Source organism: Colossoma macropomum, unplaced genomic scaffold (genome assembly GCF_904425465.1).
Source record: "Colossoma macropomum unplaced genomic scaffold, Colossoma_macropomum, whole genome shotgun sequence".
NCBI lineage: Eukaryota > Metazoa > Chordata > Actinopteri > Characiformes > Serrasalmidae > Colossoma > Colossoma macropomum.
Genome location: NW_023494792.1, coordinates 14,029,767 through 14,051,069, shown reverse-complemented (window position 1 = coordinate 14,051,069; position 21,303 = coordinate 14,029,767). Strand labels below are relative to the sequence as shown.

General features: G+C 40.4%; 1 protein-coding gene across 5 annotated transcripts in view; it reads right to left on the bottom strand.

Annotated features, from left to right (window-relative positions):
• Nucleotides 1–155: 155 nt before the first annotated feature.
• Nucleotides 156–21,303, bottom strand: part of tmem266 (transmembrane protein 266) — a 64,573-nt gene continuing 43,425 nt past the window's right edge. For 3 of the 5 annotated variants that reach the window (XM_036576091.1, XM_036576092.1, XM_036576095.1), the window contains 7 exons: nt 19,430–19,503; nt 18,756–18,812; nt 16,084–16,222; nt 7,775–7,890; nt 4,700–4,892; nt 2,544–2,606; nt 156–1,769 (listed from right to left, as the gene is read on the bottom strand). In XM_036576091.1, coding sequence (XP_036431984.1) covers nt 1,135–1,769; nt 2,544–2,606; nt 4,700–4,892; nt 7,775–7,890; nt 16,084–16,222; nt 18,756–18,812; nt 19,430–19,503 — 1,277 coding nt within the window. In that variant the 3' untranslated portion in view covers nt 156–1,134. The remainder of the gene's footprint in view (nt 1,770–2,543; nt 2,607–4,699; nt 4,893–7,774; nt 7,891–16,083; nt 16,223–18,755; nt 18,813–19,429; nt 19,504–21,303) is intronic. The other 2 variants (XR_005007492.1, XM_036576094.1) reach the window with 2 other exon arrangements.

Genomic DNA, 21,303 nt, shown 5'->3' with positions numbered 1-21,303 from the left:
AGCGTTGGGATAGGCTCCAGCACCTCCCATGGCCCAGGAGGATAAGTGTGTGTGTGTGTGTGTGTGTGTGTGTGTGTGTGTGTGTGTGTGTGTGTTCATTTTAAAACCCCTCATCAGTTGGAAAAAAGGCAGATAAAAAAAAACACCACTTTCCATAATTTTACCAGCTTTTATTTGCTTGACAATTTCTCCCATTATCAGTTTATAAAATGCCTTAACAACACAGGATTAGTTAGCCTCAGTCAAAAAGCAGAGATCTTTTCAAAGGCTCATGCTATAAGGATGGGGTTAAGATTAAGGGTTATGACAACATTTCTCATCCGTCATTTCTCATAAAAACCCTCTAATATTATATTCCTGAATTTCTCATCCATGAAATTATCAGCAGGTTTTAAAAATACTTGAGTTTAGCATTTTTTTCTGTCATAGAATTCTGAATACAAACGTTAGCATCAGTAAGAAAGGCAAAGGTAAGAAATTTGGCTGAGTAACACAGCTCGACACATTTGAACACAGATCAAATGTAACCCTGCAGCAGTCGGATCAGTTTGACTGTACATTGTGTTATTCATAAAAATAAAACAAAAACTCGTTGCCCCACCACCCCGACCGAAACCCTGAAATAAGAACGCATGAAGAATCACAAGTCTTCCCAGCCTCATTTTTCAATACTGCGCTGCTGTCTGAAAGCTTGAGTGCGTTTGTGTCCCATTGCTGGTTTCTTAATGGTCACCAAACACAGACAAACACTGAAATAGGAAATTCCTGATAAATGTTCCAGTGATGGCTCCCGAAGTGCCTCTCCCTGGGCTCTGGAAGGTTGTGCAATTTTGGCAGGAGTGACACTCACAGAGTTCAAGTGCTTTTGCTTGAATGAGAGAGAGAAAGAAAGAGGGTGTGTGCCAAGAACTCCTTGCCCTAAGTGGGGAAACCCCTCTTGAGAAGACAACTGAGAGCAAAGTCCTTAGTGCATCACTCAGTGAGCCACTCTTTAGAGAGCATGAAGCCTGGGAGAGTCAGAGTCAGTAGTGCTGGCTGAGAGAAAGAGACAGAGAGAGAATCAGATAGAGAGAGAGAGATAGATGGAGAATGCTTCAGCTGGTGCTGGTGGCCACTACACTGCACTTCCTTGTCCTACGTGTCCGGCACACGGTTCAGCGGAACGTCTGCAGGCTCCATGAGTCTGTACTTCTCGTCCAGCGATGGCTCTGTCCCCTGCAGGTGGATCAGAGGTTTGGTCTGGAACACACCCAGACTCTCCTGGTTCCTCTTATTGTAAATGTTCACCCTGTGCTCCAGCTCCGGGCTGGCCTTGACCGAGCCAGCCGGACTGGGCAACTTCAGGTTGACTGGGTTCACCCGGCCCTTCTGGGCCAGGCAAGAGTCCTCGGAAAGGGACGAGAGCAGCTCCTTGACTACGGCACTTGGATCTTGTGCACCCAAGGCCAGTGGGCTGCAGTATGGTGGCGGGCAGCAACGGCGGCCGCTGTAGTCGGACGTGGAGGCCTCACGCACCGTGGAGCTGCAGTCACTGCTGGAGCCCAGTGTCTGGCTGCTGACACTGTGCTGGCGGGCTGTGAAGCTGCAGCTGGAGCGAGACACCGTGGTGGCTGAAGCTTCGCTCACACAGCTACCCGTGCGTTCCAGGCGGCTGCCCGGCCCATCTGCACTCACCAGGGAAGGGGGCAGCTGGCTGGGGTTAGTGGGCAGGTGCACGTCTATGGCTGCAGTGGTTATGATGCGTGCACCTGGGTCTGGAACCCCAATATCTACAGTAATGACAAGAGCCATGTTACTGCTTTTGTATATTTGAAAGTTTTTCATCGCATTTTTTATATTGTAATGCAGTGGTCACCAGCCAAGGACCTGGAGATCTAGTGGTGCATTCTATATTTTGTGTTTGGATGGTCACCAGCAACTGGTAAATTTATCATGAGACCAATACTGCTGCCATGGACCAATTCCAGCTTGGACTACTGTGTTCATGTGGTGAATATGCTGGCTAGTGATGTGTTACATCCCATAAACTCAGGTAACATGAAACTTACCCAAGTTTACAACTTGTATTTACGACTGAGTCAGCCGTTCACGTATAATTTTATTGTGGTAAACAATAATTCACAAGGACCATCTGATGAACGCACCATACCATCCTCCAGATTCTAGGTCACCAATTCTATCCACAAGGAGCTGGTGTGGCTCCTTTTCTCTTCTCACTTGTATAATCAGCTTGTTTCAGTGTACAACAAATTGATTAGTTAAATGAGGTCCTCCTGCTTGGTTAAACTGAAATCCTGCAGCAATACCGGCCCCTTGTGAATAAGATTGGTGACACTGGTCTAGTCCAATCCAAGCATAACTAATGTCAGAAGTCCTTGATTGAACTGGAACAGGTGCAATAGTGCCAGGTGAGAAGCATGGAAGCATATATGCAGAAAAGTTGATAAGAGGGTTGGTGGCCACTGCTGAAGAGCAAAATACATGCAATGATAAGACGTCACATAATCCTGTAATGTAATTGTGTGCGTGAATGTGTCTCTTACCACTACTTGGCTCACTGTAATACTGGCTGATGTAATTGTTCATGTCATCTTGAACAATGTTCTCTGAAACAAAAGCCACAGCATTCATTCATGTGACACAACACAAACAAGTCAAAGTCAGAGCATACCACTACCCGGTTCGCTTTGGGACGCTTTTATTTTGGTGTGGTGGTTTCCTTGCTCGTGGGCCAGGCAGGCTCTGAGCAATCTAACAATGAAGACACCAGCTCTGCTTTGCAGGCTGCTGATGGAAGAGACACTTTAATGGAGTGCGTGTTGGCTGGGCAGGATTGGGGCTTGGGTTGCAATCATTGGCTGGGTGAAAGGGCTCATGATCCACTTGGCAGAGCGGCAACACTTGCTGCTGTCTAAGTGCCATTCCTTCATCCCCAGAGACACGACCCCAACTCACTGGGCCTTTATTTCATTCATTTTTTACTGTTTAAAAAATTAATATGACAGTGGCCCTGGAGGAGAGCCGCAGCGGCCTAAAACACCAGCAAGACAATCACTGTGGGATGAATAACACATGAGGAGAATGATGAGCACACACTGGCTAAAAGCTGTCTGCTTTTATTCTACTCTCAGTCGAGAGAGAGAGAGAGAGAGAGCTAGACAGAAAGAAAGAAGAGGGAAGAGAACGTGTGTGAGGGAGTGTGAGAGATACAGAGAGGGAGAGAAGGCAGTGAAGCAGTGCCAGGTGATTTAATGGCCCTCCAGTGTTGTGCTGCGCTCTCTGAGCTTTGACCTCACTGCCTGACAGCTTTCGTTGTTTGTCTGGCTCCGGATTTTATGTGCTGTCTAAACTTGATCATGTTATCACCTTCTTTATTTACTTTTTCTATCTGCTTTGAGAATGTGAGGAATTTGGTTGGCGGAACTTTAAGGGGACATCCAAAATGATGATTTAAACTGGCAGGCCAAAGAGTTTCTCTCTGACGTGAGACATGAAAATAAATATCAGAGCAGTGCCAAGATCTGCCCATGATTTAACCAGTCCTGAAAAGCACGTCATCGGGAACCTCTATCTGACATCAAATAGGGGGTCTTTGTCTTTAGCTCTCTCACTCTCATCATGGCGTGAATAAGAGATGACCACTAAAATCCACATCCCCAGGCTACTCTCGTTCTTTCTCTCTTTCTCTGAGCGCTCTCCTGAGGTCAGGGCCTGCTTTGACAGCCCTTTTTGTCCAGCCGCTGTTCTGAAGAAAAAAAGCCACAGGCGGGCTCCTGCTCCCACAAACCTCTGGGGGCCCTAGTGTGGCTTGCTGGGAGCCCATTGTGGTTTTTTTCAGGTGAAAGGAACAGATGTTTGTGCCATAGCTGAGTACTCTTTTAGGAGAAACATGGCCCAATGCACAGAGCGCTGCGTGTGTAAGCATGTCAGCTGTAGCATGCTGTACAGATCCCAATGTGACCTGACATAATGAACACAGAGCAGAACACACAGCCAGGCAGGCTACACACTGTTAGACCTGTGCTACGTTCTTTGCTACAGTCATTCACATGGAAGTGATACTGTGCGTGTTTGCTCAATTCTTGCTGTGCAACATGAAGACAGACTGATAAATACTGTATGGAAATAAATATACCGTATTATGCTGAGCTAATGACAGGCTTTGTCATTCAACTGCCACGACATAAACTAGTAATAATCTCATTGCACCAGTAGACAAAGAGGAGGCTGTAACCTGCAACCCTGCTGGTATGGGAGCACATAGGCTACTGGTTTCAATAATGTAAAACCAATTTTGTCACAGATACCTACATAAACTCATTCTAACATGGTGCTAGTAAAATCCAGCTTCACAGGTTTTAAATAAATTGTAAAAAGCTGTAAAACATTTAGAATTCAGAATCAGACTAGAGCTGTAGATGATTGTAAAATGACAAAGTTGTATACCATTAAGAATTGAGTTTCAATTTAATTAATATCTACAAGGTAAATGTTTATGAGGAATTGTTATAAATACAGCAGATAACTATACAGTATTTGTAATTACAATAATACATTTTTGTAATCTAATACCTTCTTGCTGGTCCCCAAATACTAAAAACACATCCTTTAAGAATTTACACTATGTAAATTATAAGTTAGTAAAATAACAATAATATTAATATGAGAAGTGATTCCATATTTTGGATCAGTATTATACCTGTCGGTGCTCCGGGCTCCCTGGTATTGGCTCTGGCCTCGCTGTCGGATCCTGCAGGCCCCAAGCCATCTACCTCCTGGAAGCTACTGCTCTGCTTGCCCCACACATGGTGGATCTGCATAGCAGCCTCACGTTCTGCAGCCAGATCCAAATCCTGCTGGGCCAGATGAGCTCGCAACTGCCTGATCTCAAACTAAGAGAGAGAGAGATTTAAAAAGACTTTTGAATATATTGACCTTGAACCCTTTGTTGTCTTTGTTTGTTGTCAGCATTTAATTATGTTGCCTAAAATGCAGAGACCCCATTTCTTTTGCAGAAACTGTGCATATGATCACCAAAGGCGAGTCCTTACATCCATTTGGCCTATCAAACACCACTCACTGGACCTAATCAATCCGCTAACTACATTTACTTTAGACCTGCGTGCTGATATTGACAGGCCTCAAGTCAGTTCCCTACAGACGCCATGTTTGGACATTACTCTCATTATCTAATCTATCTTTTTCTCCCAGAGAAAAACAGAACATTCCCATGATGTACAGGCATGGGCTCTCTCACTATTGATTGCTGGGACAGAACTCGCTGGAATGGATGGGACTTTGGCTTTTATCTGACTTGAAAGCTCAGCAGAAGCAGAGCACTCGTCACACAGTCAGCATGACAGTTTATTATGTGAAATAGGAGCTTCCGGCTTCCCCTGATCCTCATTCAGAAAAGTTGTATAGACCAGGGGTGCCCTAACTTTTTGTTTTGGGAGCCAAAGTTTCTTGGTGGTCCGAGGGCCAAAAAGAAAAAAAACGAAATATAGTACAATATAAAAAAGTTTATTTTTATATTCAAAAAAGATTTTTTTTAAATGTATTTTTTTACAGTACACTAGATTTTGTTAATAAAATACTTAAAAAATTAAAATTCAGTAAGTTAAAAATAAAAATGTTCTCCCATTAGGTGAGGAGACAGTGATGACACCCTCAGGGGTCAACTTTGGGCAGCCCTGATATACACAAATACAACACAGTGATTATGGACTACAAGAAAAAGTCAAAGACCTCACGGACAGGTGATGACATAAAACAACTTTACATCAATTATCATTAACCAGACATATATTACACAACAAGCATTTCTTGTTTTTGTAGTACTGTGAGTTTTTTATAAAACATAATGTCAAAAGCATATGAAAACCAACCAGCAAACAAACCAAAAAAAGCCCCTCTTATTCAGCAATGTGCTTTTTGATTCCATGTGCCACTGCTGCCCTCTGTTGGTGTAAAGCCAAATGTGCTGTTTAAGTGTATCCAGTGCTTCTGGTGCTGAGGGCCACAGGAACTTCACATTTGTGTTTTTCCTATTCTAATACATCTTATTGAGCTCAAGAAGGACTTAATGTTTACCTGATAACTTGAATCGGGTACAGTGGTGTGAAGAAGTGTTTGCCCCCTTCCTGATTTCTTATTCTTTTGCATGTTTGTCACACTAAAATGTTTCAGATCACCAAACAAATTTAAATATTAGACAAAGATACACAAAATGCAGTTTATAAATGAAGGTCTTTATTATTAAGGGAAAAAGAAATCCAAACCTACAGGGCCCTGTGTGAAAAAGTGATTGCCCCCTAAACCTAACAACTGGTTGGGCCACCCTTAGCAGCAACAACTGCAATCAAGTGTTACTGATAACTGGCAATGAGTCTTTTACAGTGCTGTGGAGGAATTTTGGCCACACATCTTTGCAGAATTGTTGTAATTCAGCCACATTGGAGGGTTTCTGAGCATGAACCGCCTTTTTAAGGTTATGCCACAGCATCTCAATCGGATTCAGGTCAGGACTTTGACTAGGCCACTCCAAAGTCTTAATTTTGTTTGTCTTAAGCCATTCAGAGGTGGACTTGCTGGTGTGTTTTGGATCATTCTCCTGCTGCAGAACCCAAGTGCACTTCAGCTTGAGGTCACGAACAGATGGCCGGACATTCTCCTTCAGGATTTTTTGGTAGACAGCAGAATTCATGGTTCCATTTACCGCAGCAAGTCTTCCAGGTCCTGAAGCAGCAAAACAGCTCCAGATCATCACACTACCACCACCATATTTTACTGTTGGTATGATGTTCCTTTTCTGAAATGCTGTGTTACTTCTACGCCAGATGTAATGGGACATACACCTTCCAAAAAGTTCAACTTTTGTTTCGTCAGTCCACAGAGTATTCTCCAAAACGTCTTGGGGATCATCAAGACGTTTTCTTGCAAAACTGAGACGAGCCTTTATGTTCTTTTTGCTCAGCAGTGGTTTTCTTCTTCGAACTCTGCCATGCAGGCCATTTTTGTCCAGTCTCTTTCTTAGGGTGGAGTCATGAACACTGACCTTAACTGAGGCAAGTGAGGCCTGCAGTTCTTTGGATGTTGTTGTGGGGTCTTTTGTGACCTCTTGGATGAGTCGTCACTGCGCTCTTGGGGTAATTTTGGTCGGCCGGCCACTCCTGGGAAGGTTCACCACTGTTCCATGTTTTCGCCATTTGTGGATAATGGCTCTCACTGTGGTTCGCTGGAGTCCTAAAGCTTTAGAAATGGCTTTATAACCTTTTCCAGACTGATAGATCTCAATTACTTTGTTTTTCATTTGTTCCTGAATTTCTTTGGATCGCAGCATGATGTCTAGCTTTTGAGGATCTTTTGAGGATCTTTTGAGGATCTTTTGGTCTACTTCACTTTGTCAGGCAGGTCCTATTTAAGTGATTTCTTGCCAGTTATAATAGGCCTGGATGAGGCTAGGGAGATTGATGTGCAATCACTTTTTCACACAGGGCCCTGTAGGTTTGGATTTCTTTTTCCCTTAATAATAAAGACCTTCATTTATAAACTGCATTTTGTGTATCTTTGTCTAATATTTAAATTTGTTTGGTGATCTGAAACATTTAAGTGTGACAAACATGCAAAAGAATAAGAAATCAGGAAGGGGGCAAACACTTTTTCACACCACTGTATGTTTGGCAAGGAAAAAAATGTTAGTGTGAGTAGCACTGGTGTAGAGAGCGAGAGGAGAGAGTAGAGGGAGAACAGATGAGTGCTGAGTGTTATTCACCGCCTGCTCTTGGCAGATTTGAGTGAGTCTCTCTAGCTGCTCCTCCCGCACAGCTTTAGCCTTCTCATACTGCTGCAGCTCCAGCTCCATCTCCACCTTCACCTGCAGCACATATGCTGTGGCCAGAGACAAAGATAAAAGAATAGGGAAGGTAATTTGTTATTTGCCATATTTGACATAAACCACGTTATTATTACATTAAACGCAAAGAACACTATAAGTATGTATTTTATGTATATTGATGTGTTTGCAATGCCAAACCTCTCCTCAGGGAGCATCGTATTATTTACAGTAACTGTCCAATGCCTGGTTTGGCTCAATCAGTCCGGTTTGGCTAAATAATGGATGGCGACATGGAGGAGAAATATGGAACCAAACCTTTCTGCTAACCAGCTCTCAAGATAACTACTTTCTTTAAAATACATTCCTGTTGCTTTTTTACTATATTTATGTTTATTTGTATTTGTTGCAATGTTATATGGTGTTTCTACAAGCAAAAACACACTGCTGAAAAATGGTTTTAAACAACAAACAATAAAAACAATATTTCTGTGTCTTCTGTTTATTATTTTTAATAAGCAGAAGATTTCCATTGTTATTCTCATTGTACTATTATTGGTGTTATTATTAATATTATTATTATTATTTATCTTTTTTTATTTTTTATCTTTGTTATCTTTATCTTAATCTTCTATGTGCAGGGCCTTTGATTGATTACAGTCAGTCACAGGTCCTGCACCTGCTCTCTTACTTTACAGAGAGCTATGAAGATCACTCAGAACATTCAGAAGCTTACCTGTAATGTAAATGAGACCTTACCCACTCCACACTACTCTTTTTATTCACTGAGGAGTCATTTACACCCAGCAGGCAGAAGACAACACAATGACAGTGTAGCTGTGGCCAGTTATACACTCCGTCAGCACTCGGCTGGGTGAACTGAAAGTTTCTATTAAATTTCATGCTAGACTCCCTCCTGCTGGCCTACCTCTCCTGCTGCCTCCTAATGAGACTCTACCAGCTCAGCAGAGACCACTGATAACTGTCATCATCAAATCCTCTATCCCAATTAGGCTAGTCTTACTAGGGCCATAATGCTGAGCTTACTGTGACTGCATGCTGCAAACTCTCCTGAAGAATTATCCCTGTCTCTGCTTTATGTCAGCTAGACCGCAGACTCAACATCACTTCCCCAGTTCTTTTCAGTCACGTCATTTTCAAATGTTTTAATGGATGAAAAAGGGTAAACATGGTAAGATACACTTCACTGGCCAGTTGATTATAAACATCTGCTATATAGACCTCACCATACTGGTATAGAGCTATATACTATAGCACATCTGCTGTTATTGAAAATGTGATTTGACCATCTTCTAGCCCTTCATTAATGGTCAGTGTCTGACCACAGAACTGGATATTTTTTATATATTATAACTGGCTAGATATTTTTAAGTGGTGGATCTCGGTGCTGAAAATAGTCCACTACCCAAATAATATCTGCTCAGCAGTGGTCCTGTGGTCAGAAAATGACCACCGAATGAGGCAGAGGGTGGCTGATAAACTGTACAAAGCTACAGATGGGCTACAGTCTGTAACTGTACATCTATATAGTGGACCTATAGGACTTTGCCCAACGGACAGTAAGCATAAATATAAAACAGATGATTCCAATAAAGCGAATGGTGAGTGTAGAAAGCATTAAAGCACATTTACAGGTCTAGAGTCCTTTAGCCATTGTCTGTTCCATCACTGTGGTTATGCTTTTTATGCCTTTATTTTTCTGGATTCATTTTTCTACCTCATTTCTGTTGAAGACATTTGACCATAAAAATTATTATATTGTGGAAGTTGATTTAATGCACATGCAACACATCTGCCTTATGCTTTTGTGTGTGTGTGTGTGTGTGTGTGTGTGTGTGTGTGTGTGTGTGTTAGGGATATAACAACACCATCTGTTTCTGTATATGTTCAGTGCCCAAAAAAATATCTGTATCAGTATCAGTTTGGATATAATTTGGATTTGAAGCAGAATGAAGCAGGCACAGACAGGGGAGAGGATATGTGTGTAAAATTTAAGATACTTTTAAGAGCAAAAAACACTGGCGAGGAACAAACAAATCTGAGAATAAACACTGATCTTGCAAGAAACAAAGAACAAACTAAACCCGAAAAACAGTGAAGAGTCAACAAAGGAACATAAAGCAAAGCTATAACAAGATTTAGCTAGTGTTTAAGGCCTGACAAGGAACAAAGAAGAATAAACGATAATAACTTTAATCAAACCTGAAATATTAGGCCTGAATATAGCATTTTCTGTAAGAATTTTCCATCAGCCTGACTTGACTCAACCCAAAACACAGCACTGCATTTGAGTCTGAACAATCTGAGCCCGACAAAATTCTGTCTGAACCCAACACAACCCGAACCGCACAATCAAATTTTGAGTCTAAATTTGACCTGAATATAACAAAATTCTTTCCAAAACTGATTTAAACTGATATACAGCACCCAAAGTGTGAATGTAATCATGATGTGGGCAGGTGTAAACTGAAAGTGGATACGGCCCTTACCATAATTTATATAAACAACACACTTACTACAAGTTATTAGTACAAGTCATACACATAGGTACACTATAAGGACAAAAGTATTGGGATATACCTTTGAATCACTGAATTCAGGTTTTCCATTCAGTCTCATTGTCACAGGTATATAACATCAAGCATGTTGCCATCGAGTCTGCCTTTACATACATTTGTGAAAGAATGGGTCGTTTTGAAGAGCTCACAGAATTCGAGTGTGTTACTGTTATAGGATGTCACCTTTGCAACAAGTCAGTTCACAAAAATGTCTTTCCTCCTAGAGATTCTGCAATCAACTGTGAGTGGTATTATTGAAAAGTGGAAGCGTTTAGGAGCCACAGCAACTCCATGTAAAGTTACAGAGCGGGGTCACCGAGGCGTATAGTGCATAAAAGTCACCAACGCTTTACTGACTCAATAACTGCAAAGTTCCAAACCTCCTCTGGCATTAAAGTCAGCACAAAAACTGTTCACCAGGAGCTTCATGGCCTGGGTTTCCATAGTCAAGCAGCTGCATGCAAGCCTTACATCAGCAGGCACAGTGCCAAGTGTCAGATGGAGTGGTGTAAAGCATGCCACCACTGGACTCTGGAGCAGTGGAAACGTGTTCTGTGGAGTGACGAATCACGCTTCTCTATTTGGCAGTCTGAATTTGGCGAATGCCAGGAGAACGTTACCCGCCTGACTGCATTGTGCCAACTGTAAAGTTTGGTGGAGGAGGGATAATGCTATGGGGTTGTTTTCAGGGGTTGGTCTAGACCCCTTAGTTCCAGTGAAGGGAAATCTTAATGCTTCAGCAGACCAAGACACTTTAGACAGTTGTATGCCTCCAACTTTGTGGAAACAGTTTGGGGAAGGCCCTTTTCTGTTCCAGCATGACTGTGCCCCAGTCCACAAAGCATGGTTGGGTGAGTTTGGTGTCGAAGAACTTGACTGGCCCACACAGAGCCCTGACCTCAACCCCATCAAACACCTTTGGAATGAACTAGAACGGAGACCGCAAGCCAGGCCCTCTCAACCAACATCAGTGTCTGACCTCACAAATGCTCTTCTGGATGAATGGGCAAAAATTTCCACAGACACACTTCAAAATCTTACAGAAAGCTTCCCAGAAGAGTGGAAGCTATTATAGCTGCTAAGGGGGGGACAAACTCCATATTAATGCCTATGGGTTTAGAATGGGATGTCATGAAAGCTCCCAGAGGTGTAATGTGTAGGTGTCCCAAGACTTTTGTCTATATAATGTCAATAAATGTCAAGAGGCATTATCATTTCAAGCTAATACATCAGTAAGCTGTGTATTACTGGTTCAGTCCTATTTTACGTGGCTTGTTATGGACAGAGAAAACAACATGAATAGCTGCTCTATCTGTCACAGTATGTCTTAAACACAACGGGAGTCTTTTATACAATATTTTACTTACTATATATTGAAAAATCAGTGGTCATAACACAGATATGGCCTGTTACAAAGCATTTAGGAGAGTAACATCTCATTTCTGTCACTCTCTAACAGCTGAACTCTCTCTGTGCTGCTGTATTTTTAACTAGACACCTGTGCCTCATTAACCTTTCAGCATCTTCAGTCAGAAGGTTGTGACCTAGCCATGTGAAAGGCAGGGGAGAACCACAGGAGGGCGTAACACTGAGGAACACTCAACACAAGGTTAAGGCTTTTGAATTTTTTACAAGCTTCTCTTTTTCAACTTATCTAGTTTATTTGGTGTATCAGACTGCATTTAACAAGCAGCATGAACACTTCTAAGGGTGAGAAAAGACAAAGCAAAATACTTTAAAGTTTTTACATCTTTAATGTTTTAATCATTTGAATCTTTTCTGTCATCCTTATGATTCCTTGTGACATGCAGGGTTTAGTAAATAGCAAATGAAGGTTTAAACAGGGATTAATGGTGAGATGCATGGAATTTAGAAAACTATTTGTGTGTGTGTGAGTGTGAGTGTGTTGGGATCTACTTGAAAAATAAAACATTACAAGAGCTGCATGAGCTAGCAAGGGGGCACGCAACAGCACTGGACTGAATTTACAACCTTTCTGCTGACTACACACTCTCTCTAACAGATTCAATAACTCAAACATATGAAACCAAGCAGAAAAGGATGCATTTAAATTGCTGACTGAAACGAATGTTTAGTTCAGGCTGCAGGATTAACGTTAATGTACAAAAGGCAGGTTTAAACCTCTCGTATATGATAAACATATCTGTCCATGTAAAGCTAGATTAATATCTCATGTAAATATGTATTGGAGAAGCACACACAATCTAGAATACCAGTATAGAAAAGGTATAACATCTGAATTAGGAGTAGAAGGTGTGTTTATGTCTACACATGTAAAAAAGTTTGTGGGATTATAGGGCATTCTTTTATTATATGAAAAGCTAATGAAAACAGAAAGCAGCGATTAGGAAGTTCTGTTTAACCTGTATTAAATTGAAAACAGTACAAACACAAAATATTTGTTGTTTTACCTTAACTTAGTTTTTTTTTTTCCAAAAAAGTCGGGACAGGAACGTGTACCACTGTGTAACATGACATTTCCTTTCAACACTTAATAATCATTTGGGATCCAAAGACAAACTGGTCCAGTTTTAAGAGCAGATTTTTTGCCATTCTTCCATTATAAAAGTCTTCAGCTACGCAACTGTATAAAGCCTTGTTATATTTTTCAGTGAGAGACAGGTATGGACTGCAGGCAGGCCAGTTTAGCACCCGCATTCTCTGTTTATTCAGCCATGCTGTTGTAACACATGCAGAATGGAGTGATTTTAAATTACCCACTCAGCTTATTCCCATTCTACAATCCCACTCATATTTAGCCCAAAATTGGTTGTCCCCAGACATTCTCAATATGAGATCATGTCTGACCCTGCGAGACTACACTAATACACCCCCATGCCATGACAGACCCTGGCGTTTGAACTTTATCTTGGTAACAATCTAGCTTTTTTTTCCTTTTTGTCCCGGAGAACACGATGTACATTACTTCCATAAACATTAAGAAAGGCTAAACACAGTATCTTTCCACATCAGTCCCATCAGTACCATTTCAGGTCAGTTTAAGCTCAGAAGAGTTGGCAGTGTGGATTTAAAAATCACTGCTTTCCTTTTTTAATTTGCATTTCACATGCTGTCCCAACTTTTTTGGAATTGAAGTTTGTACATCAGTGGTTCATAAACTATGGTACCCAAACACCCAGTTGAGGTAGGTCAAAAAATGATGACATTTACACTTAAGTTAATCTTTATTTCATTCCATTAGTCGGCCGTACAATTACAGGTACTTCTCCAATCTGGACGATACAAACAACTCTGCAACCCCCGCACTCCAACCACAAACTCCCAAGAAAGAGATCATCACTGGAATAGCACAGAGTGGATCTACGAATACTGAGTTTAATCAAAAGGAACGGCCAGATGTCTGGAGAGCGTTGTGTACTTTTACACATGGGCTGTTTGCTTGAGTGATGAGTGGGTTTAATATTCATGACATCCAGAGCAAGAAAAAACCTGTGCTCTATAGGGTTCTGCTCTTTATTTATTATTACTAGTATAAAAGGCTTGGAGTGTTGGAGAAGAAGGCATATTTCAGTTCCTTCTGCATGTTTAGGAGAAAATCATGAAATAATGAGTCATTAGTTTATTATGTGTTATATGCATGAATAAAGTTGTTACTAACCGTTGTTAAGGCATGTATGATCTGTAGTGATTTATTAGTTTGTAGTCTGCTGTGATGCATTTTGTTTGCATATTTGTAGTGCTGCTTCGTGATGTAGTAATGTTAAATGCGATGTGTATATGATCATTTTGACTGATCACTGCCTCTGCTTCTTCTTCAACCTTGAGCGCTGATTAGCACTCCAGTGGGAACCAGACCTATAATTTGGGCCTTAGAATCACCCCTAGCATTACTTATTTATTCAGTATTACTTAATATATCAGATGTTGTCATGGCATCATAAACATGTTTGATATATTAAGGTGAACTGTTTTTACAAGGCTAAATGTCATGCATGTGTGTAGGGGTATCAGCAGGCACTTTAATGTCTGAAGGGTACAAAACTGTAAAACATTTGTGAACCACTGACTTAGATGATACTTTAATCTGTACCGAGTGATTTGGCAGAATGTGCCTTGCATACCAAAATAAAGTTCCTAAGTAATACGCGTCTGTATTTCACAACAGCCTAAGAATTCAATAATTTGTAAATTCTGAGCTACACGACAATAAAGGAAGGAGACTTAACACTGTATCAGCTGAGCTTTTAAAATAGGGGTGTAATTGCATGTCTGCTGTCATTCTTAGACTTCCTGTTACTCTGAGAGACAGTTTGAGCTGAGCACCTCAGAAACAGAGGTGTGGGTGTGACAGGGGTGACCTGCCATGGCCATCGACCGTGCATACGCCTGCATTAACTGGAGCTCTCCTTAACCGTTACAGACATTGTGCTCCTCTCAGCGTACAGCGCAGATCAGCATGAATTTTAATTGAACAGATGCTGGCTGAGCCGACTGAGAAGCATCTATTGATTGAACAGTAAATAGATATAAAGACTAACTGTCACAATAAGCACAGTCCTCTTCAGCTATTTATGGAAGCTTAAGAGTTTCTTTTAGGGGACCTTTTAGAAATTATAATTTGTATCATATTGATAACACAATTAGGGCTGCAACTATCGAATATTTTCATTTTCAAATACTGTATTGAATATGATCTTAATATTCTTTAAGGGTATGTGATTACTGATTGGATGAATAATAATAATGCTAATAATAATGCTAATAATAATAATTATAATAATAATTATTATTATTGCTATTAGATCATTATTATTATTATTATCAACAATGAAAATTCATAATTATTAATTATTAATTTCCCTTTTATGTACCATTGGGTGTACCATGTACCATTCTAACACATAGCATAAACTCCTAATCTAGAATGTAACTGCTGCACCATTTAAGGTGGAACAGATAAATTCAAATAAGAAGCTGGCAAATGTTCTTATCTGAAAACATCACCAGCATTAAAATAATAATCAGGGTATTCTGATAGTCTAAATCAGCTTATCAAGGGCTAAGTAACAATATTAAGCTGAATCTGTACTGAATTAACATTAAAAACAAAACATTTAACAATAAAACAAACAATAAAACATTTAAAGCCCTGAGTTACTGTGCTGTACCAATAATATGTGCATGCTTGGTAGGACCGCTCGATGGGTGCATTAATTGTTAGGATATTGTGGTAACTTTGTGGTTTGTCAGCTTCAAGAATGACCAGAATTCATCTCAGAGTATTAAAAGAGGTGAAAACCACTTTCAGTCTGGTCATGTTGAGCAGTGTAGCTGGAGTTCAGGTCAGCTTGTAGGGCTAAGTTACCACACTGGGAAAGCGTGCTGATTTGCATGTTTTTTTTTTAAGGAGGCTGCCAGTCTAATGACGTCAATTCTGGCACAGTAGCATTAGCTTACATGTAGCAACATTCATATTTCGACTCATAACGACTTCCTAATTTAGAGAATCCAGTGATGTTCAAGAAAAAAATGTATATAGTATAAAACGTATCAGCTTGGGAACACTACATTGATTACTACATGGTGCAACTGAGGCAGCAAATAAATACTATAGAAATAAATGAACAAACTAGCAAATATACAAATAAAGAAAATGACTAGCTAGCAGGGTGCAATTGCATGGCTTACCGTCAATAATTCTCTTGACCCTCCAGATGCGGAGGGTGATGATGAGGCTGATGGCGTCCCATGGGCTGCTGGGCCCATTAGCAACGGTGGAGGCAACCATTGGGGCCAAAGAGAGCACAATCACAGCACCGTCAAACACCTACAACCAACACACAAACACACACCTCGAGTCCTCAAACCCATAAAACAAAGGGCATGTTTAGCATAGAATCCACATACATATCATACTGATTCTAAACATTATCTCTTTTGTGACCACTTATTTATTATATTTTAGATGTTTAGACCTGCTTTTTTATCTACATGCATTTACACTTGTCTGAATGAAATCAGCTCACATATACAACAACCAATTGCCTGCGCTGCTCTTTGTTTTTCTGTTCTATTCAAATGAAAATCACACATCTGCACACTGTTGTTCATTTCCTTAGACCAGCAGTCAATGTCCACAAGCAGATAGCGTAGCTGTTGAGAATATTTAGCCTCCTGTACTAGCCATGAGCGATGACAATGTTAACTAAACTCACTTTATTTGGGACAATTAGCTCGACCAAAGGCCAGCAAAGTAGCCACCGATTTAAAACACAAAGAAGAAACTCACGTCAGGAGACGTGGGAAGCAGCGCTGCCTCTGATAAGTGGCAGCAGTGCTGGGAGCAGTGTCTTCCCCATAAGTAGAACAGAGTAGCAGAGAAAGTGCCATCACAGTACCGGTTTGCATAGGGTTTTGGTTGTTAAGAGTAGCTTGTAGAGGCAGATGCATTTACACTTGTATGATATCTGGCTAAAATGCATCTCAGACTGCCTCCTGAAGTGGTTTGAAGGACCAGATTTTCTGTTTAAAATGCATCTTCTGTGTGATTACTCCTGCATTTTCTATGTGGATAAGCCCTATCCAGTTATAATCTTGATACTCAAGACACATAAATTGACCAAATGTAAACAGAGTCATAGACGGAGGAATTTGTTCTACATCTGCAACAAGGCAAAAAGGCAGGAAAACAAGCAAGAAAGACTAATAATAGAGAAAAAAAGCAGGTACAACAATCTAATTATAATATAATGGTTGTTTTATCCAGAGAGAAAGGTAGATGAAAGTGTATGAAAGCAGATAGAATGTATAGAGAGAGAGAGGGAGAGAGAGAGAAGAAAGAGAGAGAGAATATTGTAAGTAACCTCAGACCATAACTTACAACCCTGAGGGGGAGACAAAAAAACAATGATTCTTAAGAGTAGTGGTATACCGGTTCACTGGTTCATCCAGTATACTGGGTGAAATTCTTCATTAGGTATGAGTATATGAGCATATAGCATGACATACAAACAGTGCAAACCATGCTAACATTGGCCTGTTTGGTTGAGTTAGGGACATTTGAGTCACGTTTTAAATAAAGATGAAAACGCAGCAGTCCCTCCATCAGCTCCCAGTGTCTAGTCCCTTACATTTGAAGTCCACTTTGTTTTTGAGGCAGCAGACATAAAGAAATGGTCTTTTGGTGTAAGCCTTAGCCTAACATGGAGCACTTCCACCTAAGGAGCTGCCTAACTTAATCAACTGCATCAGACAAGGCCCAATTCTAATATTTTCCAAATTTTCCAGCATCTGATGGTCAAAGCCTTCTGGCAAAGTTGTGTAACACTTTGTAACCTTTTTTGGGCCTGCTAGGCTAGTGTTAGAAAGCAGTATTAACATGGGTTTATCTATATATATATTCTACAGTACTTTAGTTGTTAAAAATAGTCCTTATTAAAATGGGAAGGGGCATCCCTTTAATAATAAGCCACTGTTAACTTAAGAGGTTTACCGTAGCATCTAAAATAGTTTTTAGTTTTATTTGAATACATATATATATTTATTCAAATAAATGCTACAGTAAACCTCTTAAGTGAACAGTGGCTTATTATTAAAGGGATGCCCCTTCCCATTTTAATAAGGACTATTTTTAACAACTAAAGTACTGTAGAACACACACACACATATATATATATATATATATATATATATATATATATATATATATATATATATAGATAAACCTATGTTAATACTGCTTTCTAAACCATCAGAAAGTTTAAGTATATCGTGATCTAAATTTTTGGCCATGGCACTTACTAATTAATATTATCAATTTAATTTTCATAATGACTAAAATGAGATAGAGGATAATGTTGTTTTAAAGACCTAAGGTATTTGTGGAGAGCAATAAAAAGCAACATTTAATATTGTAATTTTTTTTCTGGAGTATATATTTTCTTGCATTCGATAGCCTTACAAAACATCTCATGATGCACGCACACAGCACTAAGCCCTGTTCTCCATGGGACAGAAGGAGGAACAGAGGGGGAAGCACACAGGGGGTGTGAGCACAGAGCACAGCAGTAGGCCACTGCTGCTCCACTACAGCTATGACATTGAGAGCACGATACTGCAGCATAGAAAGGGACTCATCCCTCACTACCTTTCAAGACTCACTCTTTCTCTGCTTCTCACCTACGTTCTCTTTCTCTCTCACCCTCTCTCTCACTTTCATTCTCTCTTTCCTTTACTGTCTCTCGCTTTCCTTTACTCTCTCCATCTGCCTCTATCTCTTTCATTGTCTTTCTCTCTCTATCTTCTTGTCCTCCCTCTTCCTCTTCCTCCCACCCATCCTAATGGGGCCTTGGGGAGCTTACCTCAACTTTGTTCTCTATGTAATCCCATATACCCAGCACCACAATCCTGAAGACAGTCTGAGAAGGGAAGAGAGAGAGAGAGAGAGAGAGAAAGAGAGATATGAAAGAAGTCCAAACAGAAGAGAAAGATCCATAGAAAGTCACAGAGGAGGGAAAAGAGATTCACTGGGGAAAAAAGGGAAGAGATCACATTTTTGACAGATCAGCACATTCATGTTTCTCTTGCCAAGCTTTAGGCTATTGACCTCATATAAAGTATGTGTAGTAGGCAGAGGGGAATCTGTAAGCAGACAGAAGCGTGTATTCTACCTCGTCTATGCTACAGAGCAACATGATGGGTTTCTAAAGGAAAAGTGGACACTTCAAATTCAAAATGGAAAGGATTCAGAGCAGCAACAACAGCAACAGCATTCATACCTCTGTTGCTTATAAATGATCATGAATCCTAAGAATCTGAACACCTCAGCAAAAACTTAATCCTTACATTAAATCTACTGTTCTTTAATTTCTTTGCAAAATGCTGCTCTTAAATCATCAGTGACGTGATATATATTCATAAACAACAGCAGGAATTCATCTTAACTGGAGGAGATGCCGTGAGTAGTGACTGCTGACCAGAAGACCCCTCTCTCTCTCCAACATTCAGTAATTCCCACACACAGATATAAACATACCTCAGTGAAGAAGACTGAGAGAATGACCAGGCTGATCCAGTGGATGATGCCAGCAAACTGGAATGCGTTTGTAACTGTGGAGACACAGAATGTAAAGCTCTTTAATCAATCAAGAAAAAAGCAAAAGTTATTAGCACTTAAATACAAAGCAAAACCAAGTGCTTACATTAATACAGAAGCAATTAAAAAGCAAAAACATAGATATGGCACTTGCTAAATGTGCTAGATGGGCACATCAGTTTAAGGGACTCATTAATGGTGTTTTTCCACCAGGCACTCCAGTATGGTTACAAATCTGTGCTCACACATCTTGTCGTCATTTCCCCTGTCAAGTGAACTGTACAGTGCCTGATCACTCAAGCTGAATTTGGTCATCCTTCTTGCCAGTGTAACAAAAATAGTTGATGTTGGGTCAGCTTCTCACATGTAGAACTGTAAATGTTAAAAGCTGACGCTGGAAAAAGTTGACAATGTACAACAGTTCATTGCATGTAAGTACAGTTATGTCACAGCATTTAGCCTAGCAACCTACTGGCTATTTTAGCCAGCGTGTACAAAATAAAATGTCTAAGGAGAAGTACACTGTAAGTGTACCTAATAAACTGGCACCTTAGCGCTTTCTCACTTCTGACTGCTGTATATTGTTTTACTCTGCTAAAGTTACTTTGAAACAGAAGTGCCTTAACATACCACTCACAACTGAGGAGTCTCAAGTAACTTGCAGCAAATCATGATAGCTGAAGGTAGAAAACATATTTCTCTGTTCTCAAAATTACCCCGACAAGACGTTTTCACATCATCCACTGAGCAGAAAATAATATACCTTGTGTAGAAGACAAAGACTACCTCTCTTCTAACATTAAACTGTTGGCTCTGGCATTAGCTCCTCTATGGATTTTAACCCGCAGTGGACAAAATGACCAAGCGCTACTGAATTTATTGTATAGCCCTGTTGGATAGGTGACAGAGAGTAATGTAACAGCAATGTTCCTGACTAAAAAATGCTGCTCTACAGCCGACAGTCTTCTTTTGGTTCTGTGTCAGCTAGCTAAATTCTGTTCTCTTCAGCCTAAACACAGCATGTTTAGCTGTACCGCTACACAGGCAAGCAAAAAACCTATGCACACTTGGTTGTATGTACACTGCACGTGTGCAAACTATGCAAGCGTGTTTAAGGCGTCAACTTTTGACAATGTATAATATTTTTGTTACGCCAGGGTACCAGGTGTGTCGAGGCAGAATGTACAGGTGGAGACAGAAGTAGAGCAGACTAGGCCTGTCTGAAAGGGTGATGTAATAGGATACTGATGATGATGGACAAGTAACCTGATGGCGATGTGTAAAAAAGATAATTAGAGACGACTTAGACGAATTAGAGAACAGAGAATTTATCATTAAACAGCTTGTAAATATGTTAGGTTTGAGAAGTGTGTGGGCGCATGCCCCAGAAGTCAGTTTTTTCTGTTAGAGAAAGAAAGAGAGAGAGAGAGAGAGAGAGAGAGAGAGAGAGAGAGAGAGATACTTCTATTAAGAAGCTGCCTGTTAGTTATCCTTGCTACGCACTCTAATGCTAACTTTACCGCACGGCTCTTCACCTTCTACTTATTTTTACGTTAAGTTTAGCTTAAAGGAATGGATCTGAACTGTCCACTGTGGGACACCATCTTGCTTCAAAATGACTCACTGCAGTAAAACAGCCAAGCTTAAGTGACTAAGTATTACCACAGAGCAGCTAGATCTAACCTTGAAAGTCCAAATGCAATCTTTACAGAATCGTTACCTATCATCACTCAAGTCAATTCCTAAAAAACACTAGCTACCCAGAATCTGTGACCCTCACATAAAACAAATGCAGAGTAAAAGGTAAAACAGAG